Raw genomic sequence first — 21,852 nt, 5'->3', positions numbered from 1 at the left:
TTATTTCACATCTTTGTACATTTTTGTGGTCTCACACTTTTCTTCTATCCTTCCTTGTTTGTGTGTATTGTTTGGAGCAGCTCCGTTGCCCGGGGTGGACACAGCGGCGGGACGACTGCAGGAATGCGAGGCCTTATCTCAAGTGTCAGCCTCTGTAAGTGTCCTCCCTACATCCATCACCAAACAATTAAGATCGCTTTACAGCCATCAATTACCACGTCGCTCTCTCCTCCTCAGCGTCTATTGTCTGAGAGCGAGCGAAAACCACCTCAAGCCTCTTGTTAGCAGAACAAGACCCGATCCATCTTTGTGCGGGCATTTCAGCGTACACAACAGTCGATAGTGCTAAACAAGTGATACCCCAATTAGAGCTCTCCCTATATCACTTTGCTCGCCTCTCAGGGCACCTTGGTGCAGTATGAAAGGAATAAATGAAAGGAATATCTAGTGGCACAACAAGGAGCTGGGGCTGATTTAGGTGTTTTATACAATAGATCTAAATATTTATGGGTTATAGGAGTTTTGTTCAATAGGAAGGTTGCGTGATAAACTTCACATGCTGCAGGGAAGAAATCTATAGAAGCCTAATGTGGCACACAGCAGACTCCGAACGAGGCAGACACTCACATGCTGTTAATAAAGCAGCGCAGCCTAAGACGCCGGTACCTTTGTATAATTACCCTCCAAAAAAGCAATACCTTTTTTTTTTTTTTTTTTTTTTTTTTAAATAATTGCCCGATCTAAGTGTTAGACAAGGATTTTTACGGCATTTTTGAAAGAAAGAAAGGGGTTTGGAGCCAAGGCTTTGCTCCGTGTGCGGAGCAGATGCAGAGAGGCTCCAGACTAACTGGGAGCAGACTTTTAAAAACTGAGCGACCAAAGCAGTAGTCGGAGATCTGACGGATCAGGCCAAATACAATAGGCACCATCCTGAAATTAGAGGCACCGTGACCTCCACATCAGAATGCCATTCTCATATTAATATCCTGATTTTTAACAGGCTTTTGAGGCAGAAAAATGCTACAAGTTGAAAGCTGACACCAAAAAACAGTCATGTAGATCTCAGAGGTAAAAGCTGGTTCATTTAGCTTCCAGTCTTCTACATCAAATCCTCCATCTCTAGGCTACACTACACCTTTATAAGTAAAACCTTGTCTAGCACATGAAAAGAACAATGCACTAATGTGCCCCATATAGAAAAATGCAAGTGCAAACATCTTCTGTCACCTACTGTAGCTAATGTGCTTGTTTTGTGCTTAATTGCTTATGTCTGGCTCCCTTTGAAAGGCAAATGCAATTTGTAAGAGCTTGTAAGTTTAAACAGTCCTTCAGGGGCTCGTGGGCCACAATCTCTAAACAGTATGGAAAAAATGTAATGCTTTTATGAGTTTATAAAGGGTAGAGGGGCTGGGGAAATAATTTGAATTAACTTATTGTTTAATATAAGCTCCTAACGGGGTTATTTTTTAGCCACAGATAAAGCTGTGTATATAAAAGTTTCCGTTGCACTAGTAGAAAGGTGTCCCGTTGTTTCTTCACTTGTTGCAGTGGTAATTAGTGTTACAGAAAAGATGAATGCAATGTTTTTTTTCTAAGTTTAAAAGTTTGAAGTCATATTTTATTATTAGCATATTTACGACTCCCCATAAATAAAGTATGCCTTGTATTGTAGCCGGCCCGGGTTCGGGCAGTAAATGCCTGGTAATGTTGGAAAGTAAACACTGTTAATAGTTATCATTATTAGTCTGACAGACCCCCTGCCTCCGCCAGCTCCTTTAGGTGATAATTGCCCCATAAAGACAAATACTTTCCTAAAGCGATAGCCAGAGCAAATTCCCCAAGAAATTCTTCTACAGCTTCTTTTGTAAGTGTTAAGTGATATGTTTTCATCCAAATTAACTCTGAGTGGTGTGGGTGTTGGCATCATAAAATCTGCCAGGGGAAACTGTTCATTTGTATGGTAGAAATAAGATAATTAGTGTGATGCAATGCTATGTGCATGATACAAAGCAGAACCGTTACGATGGTTTATTTTTGTTTCCAGGGGAATTTTGGCAGCGTTTAAGTTGATACACTGTACGGGTTTTTTTTTTTTTTTCATATTTGGCATCAGTCTGCTCCCCACACCTCCACAGATGTGCACGCTTGGTTATCCTCTGAGCAAATCGCACGGCTTAGGTAGTTCTAGTGCTGTTTTATTCCTCCAAAGCTTTGTGGAGAATTTTCTGATTTTCTTCATTTATGTGTAACCCAGATGTCTTTTATGTCATTACTTTCTAGCAGAAAAACACAACACTGATGGTGACTTTTCTGTTGGGGAATTTAGAAAAATTTTCTTGTCAGTTTAATGGCTTGAAATACATAGAGCTACCACATGCATTTGCGTTAATTTTGCATTTTAACAAAGTTATTTTTTTTCAAGTTAATTAAACATAGTACACAAAACAGAAATATAATCAACATTAATGACAAAATCAGTTTTGCAAAATGGCAATCATTAGTTTAAAAAAAAAAAGCAAGGGAAAACATGGGAGTATCTTTAGAAGTTTTGGTTACACTTGATAATCCATTATTAGGGATCTTCCAAAGTTTGATTAGTATTAATCTGTGTATTCTGGTACAGTATGTAGAGTATACTTAAACAGTACACGCATGCCTTATTGTTAGATTCAGTCAACACCCAAAGAAATTATTTAAAAATGTTGTACTGTACAGCATGAAGAAAGTAATTTTCGGCTCAGATAGGGCTCATATTTTGAATTTAAAGTACCGTAAGAATGGTCTATTTGGCAAGTGTCATATTCTTTGTCTCTGTTTCGTAGGATGCATTCACAGCCCATAATTGCCTGAATCTGTGTTCACACAAGACAAGTTATACATGTATAGAAACTCAGGTTTGCACAATAATATAAAACAAAACTGATATTGTAACACTTTGCTTTATAGTGTGATATGTAAAAATACTGAAATTTCTCACCAGACGATCTAAATAATATTTGTGGCAGCTTTGTGGTGCCACTTTAAATGGTCCAACCTATTAGTTGTGTTGAGTTGTGTTGTGGGAACAACTGCAAAACACTTCCAACACCTGCTTTTGTTCAACATCACCCTTTATGTAGATGAAATATTTCCATACAACTCACATATTTTTGCAACCAAACCTTCCTTTCCGGTGTTTCTCTCCTGTTACTCACTCATTCTGTGAAACTATTGTTCCAGCACGCAACATGATGTCAAAACGATATATTGTGCAGCCCTAACAGAAACCATCAGCATCAGATTCATATTTGAAATCCCTCTTAATTTTTCAACAATTCATACTGAGATGTCACACATACAAAATAAATGATCATCCATGAACAAAGAAACTAACCATTAGCGTAGTGGGATACTGATTTTGAGGCTTCTGTTAAATACTGTAGAAATGTGATTCTCGCTGTGAGCTGTACAGCCTATGATTATAATTCCAATGATGCTAACTGAACACTAGGATCTCCTGCATAGAATCCCCTCATTTGCCCTTTTACCAGTTTACACTTCCTTTCCACTTCTATTATTACTGTTATTATTATTATTATTATTATTATTATTATTATTAGCTTTCTCTGCTAGTTTTTCTTCCATGACTGAGGGATAGCCAGTATGTCATATAACCTTCCTTTGAAACGCTTGAATAAAAGTCTAACTGTGTTATTGTCAATTTCCTGTTTGCTTTTTGGCTGTGGTTGAGCCGGTGAGCCTCTGAGCCCTGCATGCAAGTCCATAAAATCCATTAGGTGATTCTGCTGTGAGCCAAAACAACAGGAATTCATTAAAAGTTGAGTGTTACACCTCATATCCCATATCCTTTCCATAGCTGTGCAGGCCGGACGGGGCTGCAACAGCAAAATGAGCTATTTAGAAATCATACAATGTCTCTTATTTCTCACAGGGAAGTTTAGCGGATGAATCAGTTTGAGGATTTCAGTTTGGTCGGAAGTATAGACGGTTCCATTTTTGTTCCTTTGTCTTTTACTGTTTTGATTCCACGGCTGAGGAATGTACACATAGCGCTCGTCTGCCTTACAGCTGAACACATTTCAAACAAGAAAATAATTGAACACAAGTGGCCTGATCATGTTCCATAAAGACAGGTAATCTCTCTGTGCATGTTTGAAGGGTTGATAATCCCCAACTCTGATGTTTGATTAGAGTAAAAATAACACATTTCTCCGAGACTCCATGTCCTCTATCTCACACATGTGCGAATCAAATCCTTATGCTGACAAAAATCCCATTTGCCAGGATTTTCTTGTCTTTATTGAGGCCCATTATGCATCTGATTCTATAAAAACAATACTGGCTGGGTTGTTATTAGCCTTTGCTTCTGATTTTCACATTTTGGATGTTTTCGGAGTTCAAATCATGGTCTGTAAAGTGACCTCATTAGATGTAGTCTGGGCTTCTGTCTGGCTTAATGGATTTTTAAGTCACATTCTCTTCCTCTTTGTTAAGAAAGGGAAAACCTTAACTTTTAAGAGGCACAAGTTACTGGTAAGGTGGCTGCTGTAACATCATGAGAACTGAGCATGTAGATATACAGGAAAAGGTGTATAAGAAAGCCCCAGAAAGTTGAATAATGCATTTAAAAGTGCAAAATATGCAACAGAAACAACAGATTTTGCTCACCTTTGTGTCTCTGTATTGTTGGCACACGGCTCTGTATGTGTTGTGTGTGAATTGGTCCCTGTGCAACCCTGACCTGACCACAACAAGAGTCCATCAGTTGTTTTTTGCAAAGCCAGCAGTAGGCTCGAACCTCCAACCCAGCCCAGCCATGTTTGAGGTCTGTGACTGCATGCACACATCCCGAGGAGTCCTTGTTGTGTGCAGGGCAATGTTGGACCAAACCCCAGATTGTGGTGATTATTACTGCTGACCACACACGTATAGCTGCACACATGCAGCCTATAAAATATTGAACTCGAGACTTCCATCGTCTTTCTTTCTGTCGTGTTTGCTCTCAACATGGAATCAATTTTGCGAGAAACGAGATCCATGTTTGTTAGTTGGGCAGAAGCACCACCAGAGGGGTTTCCCCCTTTTCTCTTTAATTTTTTTTAGTTTTTTTTTTTTTTTAGTTTTGTCATAGTGGGAGGGAGATTATACAAGTTGGGTTTTGTGCCACTGACATTAATATGCTCCTAAGTCATCGGAAAATCATAGCCACTCTTTATTTTGCAGATGAAAAGGCGTTCCGTCTCGTCTCTTGGCCCGTGTAGATTAAAGCATCCGATCCAAGAATCAAAACACAAGGGGGAGGAGGAGGAATTTGACCCATTAGTGCTCATGTCGAACATTGTCTCTGATAAGGACAATAGCTGCTTTAAACCAGAGTAAACAGAGATCGCTTTTCATCACTCCATTGTGTCTTTTCAGAGAGTAATCAAGTCCATTTTTGTTTGTTTTTGTACCTCTATCTGCTGTTTGGCATCTCTGTTTGGTACATGATTTTTTAATCTGCATTATTTTGATAGATTGCACAAGCTGACATCTTCCAGGTGACTGTGAATGTGCATGACTTCACCAAACTCGATGAAACAGCCGTCATATTTTGATTGTAGTGTCTGTTTATTTATTGATGTTATCTGAGGAGGTGAATTGCGAGCAGACTCTGTATATCCTGTTTGTTTTCCTGGTCTTTTTAGATTGTACAACACTGCAGGCCTCCAGCCCGTCTCCAGGATATACTGTATGGGCCTGTATTACAGTGGACAGAAGAGCTTTAGAGCTCGGTGCACATGAGGACAGGTCTAGGGCTTTTCAGGCACTGTGATAAATTGGATCTTGCATATAATCAATGTTAAATCTGGACTTGAATTCCCATGAAAGTCGTAGCAACAACACTTTAATATTTAATGACTTGGCCTGCAATGAAGATTATGAAAATGTTTGGGAACTGTAAAGTAGGAATCTGTTGGTGGGCTTGTTTGCCTGAGCTGAGAAGACCCAGAGTGAGAGGAGGGCTACATGATGTCATGCTGTTGGATTTGAGGAGATACCACCAAAGAGAGAAATAAAACTGAGGAGGGGATTCAGTTGTAATGTTCAACCCGCCTTGCTGCTTTATGAGGGCTGTAATTAAGGATTGGCTTGTGGTGTCGTGGTCGTGCCGCCACAGAACGCCTCATGTATCTGACAGTCGCAAAGATCAATGCCATGGACCCTGGGAATTCTGTTCTGTCATTTATCAGAGGATAGCAACATCCCCTGTTTTTCTCCATACCTCTTCTTTGAAAACAGACGTTTTAGCCCAGTTTGACTCCTGAAATCTTAAATTGTGTAACTTGTCCACTGAAAAACAGAGTGCGTCCCTGTGCGATATCACTAAAATGTTAAGTAGTTCAAGGTTGTGTCATCTTTCAAAGAGTATTTAAATTTCAAGATGAAGTTTAGGGTATAAAAGTAAACAGATTTGGTAAACTACATTACAAATATGATCCCAAAGTACAACTTCAAAGCAACAAAAGTGTTCCTTCATTAGTGAGATTACATTCTCAGTTTTTTTGCACATTTGTATGTCCGCCTTTATTTCTCATGATTTATACGAGTCTTTCAAACTGCCATTCTTCACAGATGATTCTTTTCAGCTGCTCTTTTGCTGCTCTACCTTCCACTCTAAAATACTCTAAAGGTGTTCTGTTGGATTCAGGTCAGGACATACTTGGCATGATCCTAGTGTTCACTTTCTTCCTTCTTCAAAGAGTCCAAGGTGATTGCTGCAGTGTGTTTCTGATCATTGTCTCGTTGAAAAATTCCTCTTCTGTCAACCATCTTGAGGCTGGTATTCATCTTTTCATTCATATTTCAGCACATCAACTTGCATTCATAAGATCAATAAAAAAAATCCATAAATTTCATCTTCCTTACACCTTCTGCACTCATGCAGCCATTTATCAGAACACTCCCACCTCCATGTTTCATGGAGTCAATGCGGTCGTTCTGGTCAGGTCCACTTTAAACATGCTGGACTACATCTGATCCCAAGAAATTTATTTTGGTTTCATCTGATCAAAGAATGTTCAAGTCATCATGCTTGTTTCATGTTCTTTGGCAACGTTTACTGTTTCAGTCAATAGTTTTCTCCTCAGATGCTGGCGATAGAGGTTGGCTTCAGGAAATGTCCCTTGCACTTCCTGAGCAATCACTGAAACACCAGATTCTACAAATTATTCTTGTGCCATTACAAAAGCACTGACCCATCTGTTTTTGAATACAAGGTGCGCAAAAAGCGAATCGTACGAGGTCGGACACTGAACCATCTGTTACTGGTATGATGGCCCTGCATAGCTCCTTTACTTTCAGGCAGTTTTTCACCATGTGCAGCCATGTTGCATTAGATACACCTCAGGGACAAAATGAGAAAGCTGTGGTGCTCACAGGTGTTCTTTTATAACCTTGTTCGTGCAATTAGCCTCAACGTGAAATTACATGTGGAATCGGTTTTGTCGCAGTGGTTACAGGTGTACTGATTCTTGTTGGGTTGAGGTTCTAATTTGTGGTCCACAGTTTAAATGTAAGTAGTCTGTCGAACCCAGTGGTTCTCTGGTATACTTAGCTCCCAGCTGAATTTAGTGAAATCTGCAATCTCTTGTTTAATTATTTTTGCTAAATAATTCATATCTATTACTTTCACATTCACATCCCCCCCCAGTCATCCTTCTAGTGCAGGGATGTCAAACTCATTTTAGTTCAGGGGCCACATTCAGCCCAATTTGATCTGAAGTGGGCCAGACCAGTAAAATGATAGCATAACTCCAATTTTTTTTTGTTTTAGTGTACAAAAGGTACATTCTGAAAAAGTTCACATTTAAGGAATTATCTTTTTACAAAACATTATGAACAACCTGAAATTTCTTAAGAAAAATAAGTTTAATTTCAACAATGTTATGCCTCAGTTTGTCATTTACACATTACAACTTACAGATTACAGTGGATCTACAAAGACGTAAAACATTTAGCCACAGGTATCTGGAACTGAACAATAGAGTATTTTACTTTATGAACAAAAATCAGACAAAAAAAGACAAAAAACCCCAACAAAAACAAGACAAAATATCACAAAAACGAGACACAAAGCGACAAAAAAAATGGACAAATGAAAAAAGCGAGACAAAAACAACAAAGCGAAACACAGAATGACCAAAATAAGACAAAAAAACACAAGTGAGACAAAAAGGAAACACAAAATAACAAAAACATGAGACAAACAACATAAGCCAGACAAAAAAACAACAAAAACTGTACAAAATGTTACAAAATTGAGACACAAAACAACAAAAAAACAATGAGCAATCTAGTGTTTTACTTTGTGATCAAAACAACTTGTCATGGTCTAGAAATTATTTTAAATTTACAGTTTTGCAAATTTACATTTTGCAGTTAATGTCTTCTCTGTAATTTTTACCCTTTTGTGAAGTCCTGCAGAGTGGACTGGACCCTCTGGCGGGCCGGTTTTGGCCCGCGGGCCTCATGTTTGACACCCCTGCTCTAGTGGCTCTCTTCTCTTCCACTCTGACAACCACTAGGTAGCCTGTTATCATACATAAGATCAGCTACCCTCCACTTCAACGTAAAAATTATATGATTTTTTTCAGACTATTAAATGTTGAATCTTTTGTGGTATTGCACTTGGGTGTCCTCACTTTTCTTCTACGCTCCAGGATTATCTATGACTGTTGCTGGAAGGCTGCTCTGTATGTATATTACCAGATGTCCCACCACCTCCTCTGTGCCAGCACTTTGTCAAGTCAGCTCTGTCTCTCATTAAACGCTTAACACATCAAATGATGTAAGTGCTGGCATTGAGGGTATCATAACTTATCTAGTGTAAACCCAACTTACAGCAGGTGGAATTACGGCTGACAGATTTTATGTCTCACCTGTGCTTGGAGCCCATGTGCACTCGGTCCATCGGCTTAACAAATCATCTGGCCACTTGTGTCCTATCAAAGGAATAAATAGGAGGATTAGGCTTGCCGCCACTACAGGACTTGGCAAAGCTCCGTCTATCAAACAGGTCCCTCTCCAAATCATACACTTGGCCAGGAATGGTAGGAGCCAAGCGGGCCAAAACAGCAACTCCGCTGTATCCACTGATCCAGTCTGCTTTTTTAGCTCGTCTTTCATATGCTTTGGAATATGATCATCTTTATTTTTATAAAATACCAATATCGTGCGCACTCCGGGAACTACTCAGAATAGCAGATTTATTGCTTCTTAACTGCTGGTGCAGGATTTGCTGCTGCCAGGCTCTTTGCCAGCCGACTAGTGCGCACACAAGCTCCTATAGATTTACTGATAGTTCTACAAAAATGCCCTGAACCACTACTGACTGTCTCGCGCCCCGCATTCACTTAACAGAGTGCACTCCATGCTGTACGCTTTCATCTGCACTTGCTGTGGTTTCTTGTGTTTTTCTAAAGCCCATAAAATAATAATTGCATCTTTTTTCCAGTAGATATGGCTCAGATATTTCCAGCAATAGCTGAAAATTATATAAAGAGTTAATTGAAGGGTCTTACTTCTAATGTGACTTTCTCTCTTTTTCTGTTCTCCTTGCTAACTAGCGTCAGGCAGTCTGGGAGGCTGATCTGAAGGCTGTGAGAGGTGGGAGTTCTGTCGGGCAGACGGGCCTGCTACTGGGCGACTCCCTCTTTTCTAAAGAGCTGGAGAACATGGGCAAGCAGCTCGCTGGTAGGCACTTCTGTGTACGTTTGTGTGTTTTCTATGTGTGTTTTTATGTGACATGCATGAGCTGTGGCTTTGTGCATACAGTATGCGAGTCAGTCTGCGTACGAGTTACTGGCTTTAATGATGGATTGTATGAGTAAGTCAGATCAAATACTTTCTTTGATTACAAAACATAGTCTGCACTGTGCAGACATGCACAACCACACACACACACATGCACACTTTGAACTATAGAGACTTTATTTAAAGGGGTTTAGATAGCACTTGAGGAAGGGGAGGGGGAGAAGCTGAGGAATGCACTGGCCAAAGGATTTTCTTGGTTAATTAAAAACTAATCTTCCTGCTAAAATGTGTCACGACTAAATAAAAAAAGCTAATTAAAATAATTTCCACATGCCAGGAATTCATCTCAGCTCCAGTGTCAACAGGTTCAATCAATAACTCTCCTTGAGCTGTGCTGAGTCATTTGGAGCTGATCGAAGCCTGACTGCGTTGGAGACTGATTTTGTCTGACAAAATGGAATTTGTGAGGCAATTTGGAAATGATTATTCCCAATGTAGTCCAAGGCTCATCTTTGATATATGTGACGTCTGTGGGTGACTCGGAGACTGCTTTTGTTGTCATGAAGATCAAGTGCGTATTATGAATCAGATGAAAGTATGGAGTGAAGGCCAGAGGGAACGGTGCCATTTACCATCATGTGTCACACACTTGTTTGTTTATGCATGTCCTCCCACTCTGTTTGACAGCGTCACGTTGTGTCAAGGCCTCATACATGCCTCCATATACCAGAGTCATTTAAAGCAAACTGATCCAACTAAGTGAACCACTTCTATCACCTAACTGTGGTCCCAGTTCAAGTGACCCTCTAAAATTATCTGCACAACAGCACTAAATACAGAATAAAACAGTATGCTGTTTCTTAGAAGACATTAAAAAGAGAAGATTAGAGTCAGCAATATACTAACTTTTGCCCCGGAGTTCTTCAGATGGCATCGATTTCTACTTTTACACTGAGCTACTGAATATTCAGGCTCCCACCAGGTGTTTAACTGAACCTTTTCAACGAGCTAATTCGGCTCTTTCAAGCTTTTATTAGCTGCTAATGCTTTTCATGTTACAAGCCTCAGCCGCACTTTTCATCTGACTTTGTTACCCCAATTAAGTGGAAGTGGGATCCCTTTTGTCTGTGTTTTGTGATAGAATAATTTCATCATCCTAATGTGCATAGAAATTCCCATTCACTGAAACTGTCACCGAAGTGTAGTTTATTTTAAAGCAGTTTTACCTAAGTATGGATTTAAAAAAAAAAAAAAAAAATTCCGTATCATTCCTGCTATATTGTGCTTTGGGAGTATGAGCAACCTCTTTTTCCATTTTACTAAACAATCCAAATGGCTCAGTGCATCAGTGATAAATTAAAATTGAAAAGTTTCCTGATTTGGAGCCAGACACAGAAAGGAAATAAGGCCAAGAATCTTTCAAAGACTTTGATGCCGAGTTTTGATTTCAAGTACCTTTTTATCTGCACTGAAGTATTGGCTATCCATGCTGAGTTCTAGTTAGTTACTGCCCATATTTGTACTTTATTTATCCATCCAAGGACAATGGGTGGTATTTTTGATTCATTCAGGCGAGCAGTAAGCCTGAAGACAAATGATATGTCATTAGTGCGCTTGTTTACTTTCAGCGGAGGGACCCAATAAAGATCGCATGAGTTCTGAATGTTATGTTGCGTGCCATGGCCATTTACTCTCTCACCACGTGCAACTGTTTCTTGATCAAAGGCTTTAATAGATTAGATCTGTTTCTATTTCTTTTTGTCTCCTTCTCCCTGTCTTTCTGTATCTCATTTTCTCCCCTCTTTCTTTTTCCTGCCCTTATTACTCAAATTTGGGATCAGAACTTGGCTATCAAAGGTTCATGCCATATGGATTTTTATGTTACGTCTTTGATCCCTAGGAACTGTCATTATGTATCAGTGTCTCCGAGATAGCTTATAATAATTCTGTGTTCAACAGAGTCAACTACACAGAATTCAGAAGTGTAACTGCTTCTGATAGGCTAACCTTTACTGCCAGGAACTCAGAGGAAGCAACCGGTTTACAATAAAATCATGAGTGGAGCAACCATTTACGGAAGGAAGACAGACTTTCACAACAAAAACATGTGGTGTTTATCATTACACTGGTAAATAACTTGAGATGAAAATATCAGCTTCATGGGAACTGATTACTTGTGAACATATCCTGTTTACAACATGATATAATAATACTAACACCAGTCGGTGTGGATATAGTGTGGGTGGTTAAGGATGTAAACTGGGAAGTCATCATTTGTGGACCTTCATTTTACACCATTTATTTCACTAACATCCAGAGGTATTTGCTGATTTAATTTTTAATTTTGCGGTCATGATATAGCTGTTTGTGCAGCCTAGCAACCTAATAATAATGCTTCATTATGGTTAGCACAGTTACATACAGCAGACATGCCAAAAGCTGATGTCATGATATGCCCTGAACAGCCTACAGAGTTAGCTTTTTGTCAGAACACCGAAAAGGCAAAGCGGTAACTTGATTTTCCTCTTCTGTTATTTAGGAATATCCCATGTGTTGAATGTGTTAGGGTTAAAGCAACACAGACACAATGTCATGCAGGTTACTGAACACATGGGAAAGGCACTAAGGTTGTGCTCTGCATTGTATCTCACCGTGAAGGCTGACGTCTATGAATCCGAGCTGCTCAAGAACAGAAACAACAATCTAATTACGCATGTCAAAGAATTACATGTATTTGCTTCCCCAAGGATGATACACAAAACAGTCTGGAATAGATTTTACACAAACCAAATCTTCCAAAGTGAATGTCCGAAAGCTGAACTGAGGGAAGTACTGTGGAGATTTTCTGCTCTGCAAACTAAATGGATATTTTTAAGTGAACAGAAGCATGCGTTTTATATATTTACATGAAAAAATGTTGTGTGCAAAGATGCAAAACACCCTTTTCCTTAAAACATGCAAGTTAAGGTCTGTGAAATGCCTGTCATGCTTACTTGCGTAATGTCACACATGTACAGTTTTCCCAAAATACTCATTTGTGATGAGTCATTCTTAAAATTATGCCTCTCAAATGATAACTCCCAGACTGCTTTGTTGAATACCTATTGCCAAGATTCTTAACAAAAACATAAAACATGGAAAAAATGACCCAGATGTTGATCACAGGAGTTGGCAGCGTCACTTCTTTTACAAACAAAAAATGTTTTTGAGACTACCAGTGCAGCAAACAAATGTGTTTTTGTCAGGAACAGGGAAAAAGATATTACCTTATGTATATCAACTTGGGACTTTTTCTGACAGAGGAAGCTGGACTGACCACAGTTTACAAGGTCTATAAATATTGTCATCATTGCCCAGAAGAGGGATTAAACTGAGCAGTCTCGCCCACTTTAATGCTCAGTAAAGTTTGTGAATCATCAGCCTAGTAGGACGCACACTAGCCTCATAGCACTGCCTCTGAATAATAATCAAATATAAGCCTGCCTTTATGTTGGAATCTTAGAGGTGCTTTTAATAGAGTTGTTTGGGATTTCTTTTAAGATGTAACAGACATTATCATGTACTTATAAAAACTTAATTCAAGTCTTGCCATTTTAATTTAAATAGGAAGCCAATTAAACTCCTTCAAGTTTGATATTTGGATGTTGACTTAAATTATCTCCCTTTTCTCTCCAGAGGTTGAAAAGGACTTGGCCAAGCTGGCAGAAGTAGGCAAAATGACCTCTCGGAGCACCAACAATCCGCACAGTAGTCTTCTGCACACTCCTCTACGCCACAGAACGCTACCTGACACGCTCCCTCTCCCCAGCCTCGTCTCCAGGCCCCAGTCTCCAGCTAGCAGCCTCTCGGGTAAATCTTCTGGTATAGGCCTCCCTTTGCTAAGCCCCAAGCCCACCTCCTTGGTCATGGGTCGGACTCAATCTCCCAGCAACCCCGGGAGCAGGACTCAAACCCCTAGAACACCCAGCAGGCCCCTGACCCCGAATAGTTTACTGACACGCTCCAATTTCAACCCCGGATCTCATAAAGAGGTGACCTTCAGGCGGTCACGGAGCCGCCCAGTGACGCCCACAAGTCAGCCGACACATCCCCGACCGCTGCTCACCCCTCCAGGACTAAGCACTACAGACAGCCTCGGAGCCAGCCTACGGGCCTATCTGTCTGAGGTAAGACCCCAGACTGAAACACAGAATTTCCTGCTCCGTTCAAAAGTCAGATCAGCAGTCATGCACTGTTTTGGCTTAGAAAAATGATCAATGAGGGGGATGTAGTGTTGCATCGTGTCAGCATTCCCTTTATAAACTGTGTTGTTTCCCACAAAGAAGCAGCTTCAATGGCTTTAAAACATCTTTAAAATTCACCAGTTAACACACTCTCCCAAAACCTGTGCAGAAAATGAGTGAAAGTCTAAAAATCCAACTTTTTTGCTGTGTGTCATCAGTCACGGAAAGACTCCAGAAAGTTACTGTGCCGCACAGACAAAAAAAATCCTGCATATAATACTACATATTGTTGTTCTTATACTTCTGCGTATTGTTTTCACCTATATGCAAACCCAGTCTGGCTGTTTACTCCTGCTACTGAGCCTTACCAGAAGCTAAGCTAACCGTCTCGTGGCTATAGTTTCACAGTAATCAACAGTTAAACAGACAGTCAGATGAATGGAAAAGATCTTCTCATCCACTTGGCAAGAAAGCAAATAAGCAATACCAAATATTTCTGCAATGGAAACAGCATCTTCTGCAGCCATGATCCAGCATCCATTTTTACATTGTATTTTACAGCTTGATCAAGCAGTGAAATAGATCAATATGCCCACACTGTGTAAAACATGGAATAAAAATGTCTTAAACTTTGGGTCATGGACTTGACAATAACTTCAACTTTATTGTCATGTTTCAGTATTTTTAGAGTGTCTGAGTGTTCAAACAAACATACAGCTGTGTGTAGAACATGAGAGGCTTTATGCAGAAAGATTACGAGTGAGAGCACCAGAACGCACCAATGTCACACATGTGCATATCCTCACAAACACACACGCACTTCGTGTGGGGTTTAGTGGAGAGTCGTGGAGGTCTGTACAGTAGGATGTCATTTCACTGTGGAAAAATGAGTCTGGCATAAAAGGGGATTTCTTTCTTATATTCCTTTCATGATCTACTTAACAGCAGCGCTGTTAAATATGAGACTTTCTTGAAGGCTTTATTAATAGTGGGCTGGAACTTTATAGTCCCTTTGTATATTTTTTGACAGTTACGCCAGTTGACACCTATAGTGACATTATCCAAAACACTAGTGCACCCAGTCCGCTTTTATTGAGGCCACCTGGTCCCCTGAAGAAGGACTGAAGTCTCAAAGTGAGGCCTGGGTACAGAGTGAGGGAATCCTGAACCTTTTAAAATACTGGATGAACTGGAAAGAAAGACTATAAAAGATGTTCTCCTTGTCTTCTTTTACTTGTATAGTCAGTTAAACTGTCATTTCAACACCTAAATATGACATAAGACAATTTTTTGGGTCATTTGTTTAAAAACATTAATCCCTGAGAGCTTTCAGTGTATATAGTGATCAAACTGATTTTGTAATGTTGTGTATTTGTGGATGTGTCAGTTAGTGACTGTTCTTGTAACTGTGAGTTCAGTTAGGAATTTGGTGGACTTGAGTTTTTTGACCCTTTACTCGTTTTCACGGGGCCACTTGCAACTTTCAGCGTAAATATACCATTAGGGACTTATATACAACGAAGGGAACATACGTGAAGGCATTATTTAGATTTGTTTAGATTTGATGTTGCTTCTGAAGACCTATTTCTCAACATGTTTTTGACTCATTCACTTCAAGACCTTGAAAACGGCATGCACTATAAATGCACTGATGGCTAAAAAGGCAGGCTGGTCTGCTTCCTAATCTTGTTTTCCATCTCTGTTTTCTTCTGTCCATTATCTGCAGAGTATAAATTATGGCCATCTTTCCTAATGTCTGTTCTGGTCTGTTCTATTTTCCATTTTAGGATGAGTTTTACCAGCAGTTACAGGCCATCAGGCAGCCTTGGCATATTCCCAGTGACACAGACAGTGACATCCTGGAGCCTCCTGAACAGGATAAGAGTGAGTGACCTAACTAGCTCTTCCTTCCTTCTGTCTTTTGTATCTTTTTTAAACTCTGCGTTCGATTGTTTATCATCTTCTAATTCATGTTCCCGATTGAAGGGAGGGCAAACATCGAAAATTTAGTACCATTACAGGGAGTGTGTCAAAGCCTCACAGTTAAATCCACAAATCTGCTCCACTAATGTTTTTACCTTCCAACAGCTTATTTTTTTCTTTGTAAGACGTGAGGTTCATTTCATTACTGTAATGTTGCTTTACTGCAATGAATTACTACTGCATTAAAATGGCCATAGTAAAGTATTCCTTATAAAATTTTTAGATGGAGCCCAAAGGCTGCCACGTGAAAATTTCCATATTTCACCGTTGGGTGAAACCCTGGAGCGGTTCTGAAAGCGGGGAACGTTGACATGTAAAATTTCCTTTCCTGGCATCATGTTAAAGATATATCTCCATCTATAGACATGAACGGTTCTGGCTTTATTGTCATAAATCCAGTCGTATTAATGATCTGGCTGTGATACAGCAAAGAATATTACTCTGGCTTTGAATGTGACAGAATTAGATCAGACCTCCTTGAGTGTTCTGGTCCATAAATCAAGTGAATGTATGTTGCAGTCTGGTCTGATAGTAAGAAACTCGCCAGAATGAAACTGAGTAGTTTTCAATTCGCTGTGATCCACTAAGAAACGTATGTCAAATATAGGATGTCTTAGCATTGGTTAACATATGGCTAAACTTCCCAGATCCTTTGAGACATTGCTAAGAATTTACTACTGCAGCTGCTCTAAATGAAAACATAACTTAAGTAAACGTTGCATAATTCTGCAGAGCATGTAGTTTTAGAGCCTACTGTGTGGGCTAGGCTCGTATTTTGGACAGAGCAAACAGCACACTCAGAATATGACTGTTCTTGGAGCCTTAGACTTTCAACTTCTTAAAGTGTAACACCTGATGGTGGGACTGAAAAAAATGTCCATAGAATCAGTAAAACCAACAGGATTTATCTCCTTGGAAGCAGGAATTTTCTCCGCAGATTATATGACAATAAATTAAATGACTCAAAGCTTATGCAGTGTTAAATGGGAAAGGGTCATCCTCTGGGGAAACTGAATGTGAGCAATAATGGGTCAATAAAAGCATTATGATTATTTGTCTTTGAAAATCCACACATATTCTATGGAGTGGAATATGGATCTGTTCCTTAGTTTTTGCAGTACCAACATGTTTGTCAAGAGGAAATTATGACTTGATCAAATTCCAAAAACAAATCTTATAGTTCTCTGATTTGTACTACTATTTGTCTGGACCAACATGCTGGACGGACAGACGGACCAACAACCTTTCAGACAGACTGACATAGATGCAATTAGGTCTTGGAACTACTGAGCCGAAAATCCAAACTCTGAAGTTAATTTACAAATGAGACAAAAAATTGTGTATGCAGTAAATTTGGAAATGTTCTCAAATTAACTTTGCCCCTTTTTCTTCTGTAAAACAAAGAATCACCATCAGCTACTCACACTGAAAATTAAGTGTCTGTGGGACACCAACAGACAGCTTTCACTGACGTTATGCAATAAGAATTCCAGTCAACAAAAGATCAAGCATGCGAATGGCTGTCACATGGAAACATAACCCCTCTGACTAGCTCCTCTAGAGGGTCGTTGTTTTGCCAAATGTGTATCTTGCACAATAAATGGATACGTTTTCCTAATAGCCCCTGGGGGCCAGCTCTAAGCCTTGGCAATGGTAATGGCATGCTGAGAAAGGATATGAACCACATATTGAATTAGACGTGGCTCAGACAAGGGAGAGAGAAGCTGACAGAGAAAAAGAGACCCAACAGCCACAAGACGTGACAAAGCACTTTCTGGCGTGCGAGGGGGCCCATAGGACTGTGCACTGAAATATGGTTTGTATGTCTCTGTGTGTGTGTGTGTGTGTGTGTGTGTGCATGTGAGTGATTGTATTAGTCAGGGTAAGACATTAAAATTGTTTTCAGAGAGCACTTTTGCCCCCTTAATCAGATTTCTCAATGTTTTCCGGGGTAATTTTTTGATCTGTTAAAAAGTACAGCATACTGGCAACCAAACATTCAGTTGGTTCCATCAGATTTGAAAAAACGATAAACTACAAACAAAGGAAGAAATGTAAGAGTCAAGGAAATCTTCTATTGTCTGCTACAGATTGGAATCGGCGTCCAATCAAACAAGTTTATATGAAATGAGACTGCTCAGTTTTCTCTGGTAAGATAAATGTATTTCCAACTACTTGTCATGTGGGTCTGTGAATATGAGGTTCACATCATGGGGGCAGTAACAGCCTCTTCCCAGTGTCACAGCAGATGTGTCTGAAATGAGAGCTAAATAACATGGAAAATCCATAGCTATTTCCTGTTATTCTATAAACTTCCACAATGGGTCAACCACAAATACCACAGTGGAGATGAAAGTCGGTCCTTTTTCTCACTTCTCTACACTCTTTGTCTGCTCTGATTGTGGTTCTGTCCTGTGGACATATTCATTACTTCAACATGTAGAATGTGTACAGTGAAAGTAAATGAATATATTATGCACTTATATGCCACAACATTAAAACCCCTTGCTTAAAACTGTGTAGATGCCTCTTGTGCTGCCATAAAAGCTCTGATTTGTTGGGCCATCGAGACAGAACATACTGGGGTGTCTTATGGTATCTGACAGCAGATCCTTTAGGTTCAGTGAGTGGCTGGGTGGGGTCTTTGTAGATCAAGTTTATTCTGGTACCTGATCAGACAGGGATTTTTTACAGCGTGGCAGGTGCAGTCTGCAGCAATGGCTGTCTTGCAAATGGTATACTCTTTCTTTGTGGTTAAGTACATACTCCCACTGTCTGAACTGTTTCTTGCAGTATGCATGCAATTCATCATAGCTTTGACCCTCAACAGTCCATTGAGTCTTGCAGGCCCAACCTCTGTATATTCATGCGAGACACCATGATGTAATAGCTGAGAACTGTGAGTTAGAATGATCAAAAAAGCATTCTGGCTTGCATACTGCAAAATTCGACCAGATGTAGTAGGACGTGGTGGTGCTTTTGTCATATGATGTATTTCCTGGCATGCTACATAGTACGAAAACATGGATATTGGATCACACCAAGTATGTAAGTTGGTGAAACATGTACAAGCAACATCCACCTGAATGCCAGAACCAAAGGTTTCCCATCAGAACATTACATTGTAATGGGATGATCAGCAATCACTTTACCTGTCAGTGGTTTTAATGCTGTGGCAGATTTGTTTACTATACATTTGGATTCAGAATATGCAGTGTTTAGAGATGGTCTGTATTATTTATCTGCCAATAACTGCAAATTGATAAAGGCAGTAACACAGGCGATAGTCGTTATGTTGACTATTTGAGCCTGCACACTGATTGCAATCTGTAAAAGAAGCTTGAAAATGCAGTGTTTTAGATTAGATTCAGAGTATAACGTGCTTAGTTCAGAATCAGCCCAATGATACGCTTATTTTCTGTCTTGCTGGGAGTTACATGAGGACATTGATACTACTCATACTTGTCTGTCAAATATGGAGCTGCAATCTTTTAATCTAAGTAACAATATTTGTCTCTTAGCAACTCTAAAGCTCCCCGACTAACCAGTTATATCATGTTTGTTGTTTCCATACAAACACTAAAGCATAAAATGTGCTGCTAGGCAAACTGTTTCACCCTTATTTTCAGTCTTTGCACGAAGCCAAGCAATCCAACTGCTAGCCATAGTGTCACAACTAACAAAAACAATGAATAGGACAGAATTGTTCTTTTCATACAATTTTTAGCAAGAAAGTAAATAAGTCTGTTCTCCAAAGTATTGAATATTTTTTTTTTTTTATAAAAGTCATCATGTGGCCCTACGTGACACATTTTCTGTGTTTGTTTTCTTTTTTTCCCCCAAAGGTGGGTCACGAGATGCCAATAAGAGATCTGTGTTTTCAGGTGAGAATCTGAACAAAAAACAAAAACCTACATAGACACACTCTCTCACTAATGGATTGTATCAACTGTGCCACCAAAAACCAAGAAAGATTTCTGCTATTGTAAGCAACCGCCTCGAATTTAGAGAGCCTCAGTGTCTGTCAGTGACCTCATTTGTAGAGCCACAACATGTTACCCAAATAACTACCAACGGCTGACTTACTGCAGAAGCCTCCACCTTCATTTATGATCCATTCAATTACCGTCACAGGCTAAATGGAGGGCACAGTGGCTCTGAAATGTGATTGGTGGAGGCTGCCTGTGTGTGGAGACGGGAACACTGTTGCCCAGTTCCATTAAGTCACTCGGGTTCTGAGTTTACACGCAGCAGACAGCGTCAACTCACAGCATCAACATTTGGGTGAAGGGAGAAAGTCTGTCTGGTTTGAGGTTGTCTGCGGTTCTCCTTCTTGTGGCTCCGGAGGTGCCCACAGTTCCCAGTGTCACTGTGCCAGTCTGGAGGGAGATCTGAGAGCCGGCTGCTGCTGCTGCTGCTTGGCTATCAGAGAGGCCAGAGCATTGCCACGGCAACCAAACTCATAGCTCTCCCAGAACTCTTCCATATTGTGAAATATGGTCATTGGAACCTCCACCGGGCAGCTCCACGCCTGATTTTCCACCTCATGTTTGTCTATGACATGTTCAAATATTAAATGGCTGTTTCATAGTAATTGCCTCGGTTATTATTCTTATTAGCGGTTAAATGTGTCTGATTCTGGTTTCTAGGAGACTGATGTTTTTGTCTTTTCATTTTTCACAGGCCTATAGTGATGAAGACCAGAGACACTGATCCAATCAAACTATTATGCAAACCACTGGACATTTTGAATATGTGTACACAGACAATTATTTTTATAATTCAGATGAATGAAAAAAAAACAAGATTGTATACTTTTTTCACAGATATTTCATAGACATTGTACTGTAACTGTATGATAAAAATGTGAAAACATTACTTGAGAGTATGGAATATGCCATTTATTTTTGGTTGCTCTATAGCATGCGATTGAACTTCTACACAGAGTCCAGAAAACAGATGCATTTTGTTGTTCATAGACTCTTTTTCTAGGCCTAGTGCATATTCACCTTGTGAGGGCAGCACACTCATGTTAGGAAACTGTTTATTGACATGCACTGTTAAAAGATTTAGTGTTTTTCAGATAGCAAATACGCAAGTTGTTGGAGGGAATACATGGAATGCTGTTATCCTAATTAAAATGATTTGGTGCACTTGTTGTTCTGTTTTTGAGTTTAAGGTATCCTGTAATGGAAAGTATACTTACTCAAGCACTGTACTTCAGTACAATTTTAAGTTTTTTTTGTACTTTTCTTACGTATTTCCTACTATACTGTTCAAAAATACAAAATCGAAAACAAAAAACATATTAATCCCCAAAGGGAAATTTACAACATGAAAGCGAGTAGTAAAGTATTAATACATTTCTAGTTATAATATGTTTAGAAGCTGATACTTTTATATTTTTACTGAAGTATAGGAAGTACGCAAGACTTTTGCTTGCAAGAAAGTATTTCTGCTATGTAGCATAGGAACTTTTATTTAAGTACAGCATCTGAGTACTTCCTTCTCCTCTCAGTGTGTCACACCTTGTTTTTTCCTCCCTGTTCTTTTTAGAGTCTTTGAATTTCCACATCCAACCACTAAAAAAGGAGTTTAAGTCAAACTTTAAATTCTCCTCACTCAACACACCAAAGTTGTTTTGGAAATGACCGAAGCTGTCATAATGAGGTACTGGTTCAATCCAGTCTTTCCTGGCTACATGAACCATCTAACTTTGTGTTCCTTATTCTGCTGACAGAGACATACAAGTCTGTTCTGACCATGACTACAGTGTGCCTGTGTGTTTGCCTGGGCACGTGTTGGTTAAACTGTGGTTGTCTGAGAGTTACACAGGCGACGTCAGCTCCAG

At 39.6% G+C, this 21,852-nt stretch overlaps 1 protein-coding gene across 2 annotated transcripts in view; it reads left to right on the top strand.

The window, feature by feature from the left end:
- Positions 1–21,154, top strand: part of c22h8orf34 (chromosome 22 C8orf34 homolog) — a 63,075-nt gene extending 41,921 nt beyond the window's left edge. For both annotated transcript variants that reach the window (XM_035950892.2, XM_023276150.3), the window contains exons 10-15: positions 81–154; positions 9,609–9,735; positions 13,471–13,961; positions 15,806–15,902; positions 19,847–19,885; positions 20,685–21,154. In XM_035950892.2, the coding sequence (XP_035806785.2) occupies positions 81–154; positions 9,609–9,735; positions 13,471–13,961; positions 15,806–15,902; positions 19,847–19,885; positions 20,685–20,692 (836 nt within the window). In that variant the 3' untranslated portion in view covers positions 20,693–21,154. The remainder of the gene's footprint in view (positions 1–80; positions 155–9,608; positions 9,736–13,470; positions 13,962–15,805; positions 15,903–19,846; positions 19,886–20,684) is intronic.
- Positions 21,155–21,852: the final 698 nt, after the last annotated feature.

The sequence above is a fragment of the Amphiprion ocellaris genome, chromosome 22 (assembly GCF_022539595.1).
Source record: "Amphiprion ocellaris isolate individual 3 ecotype Okinawa chromosome 22, ASM2253959v1, whole genome shotgun sequence".
Classification (NCBI taxonomy): Eukaryota; Metazoa; Chordata; class Actinopteri; family Pomacentridae; genus Amphiprion; species Amphiprion ocellaris.
The sequence above is the reverse complement of the archived record's forward strand: the minus strand, read 5'-3'. Positions and strand labels throughout refer to the sequence as shown.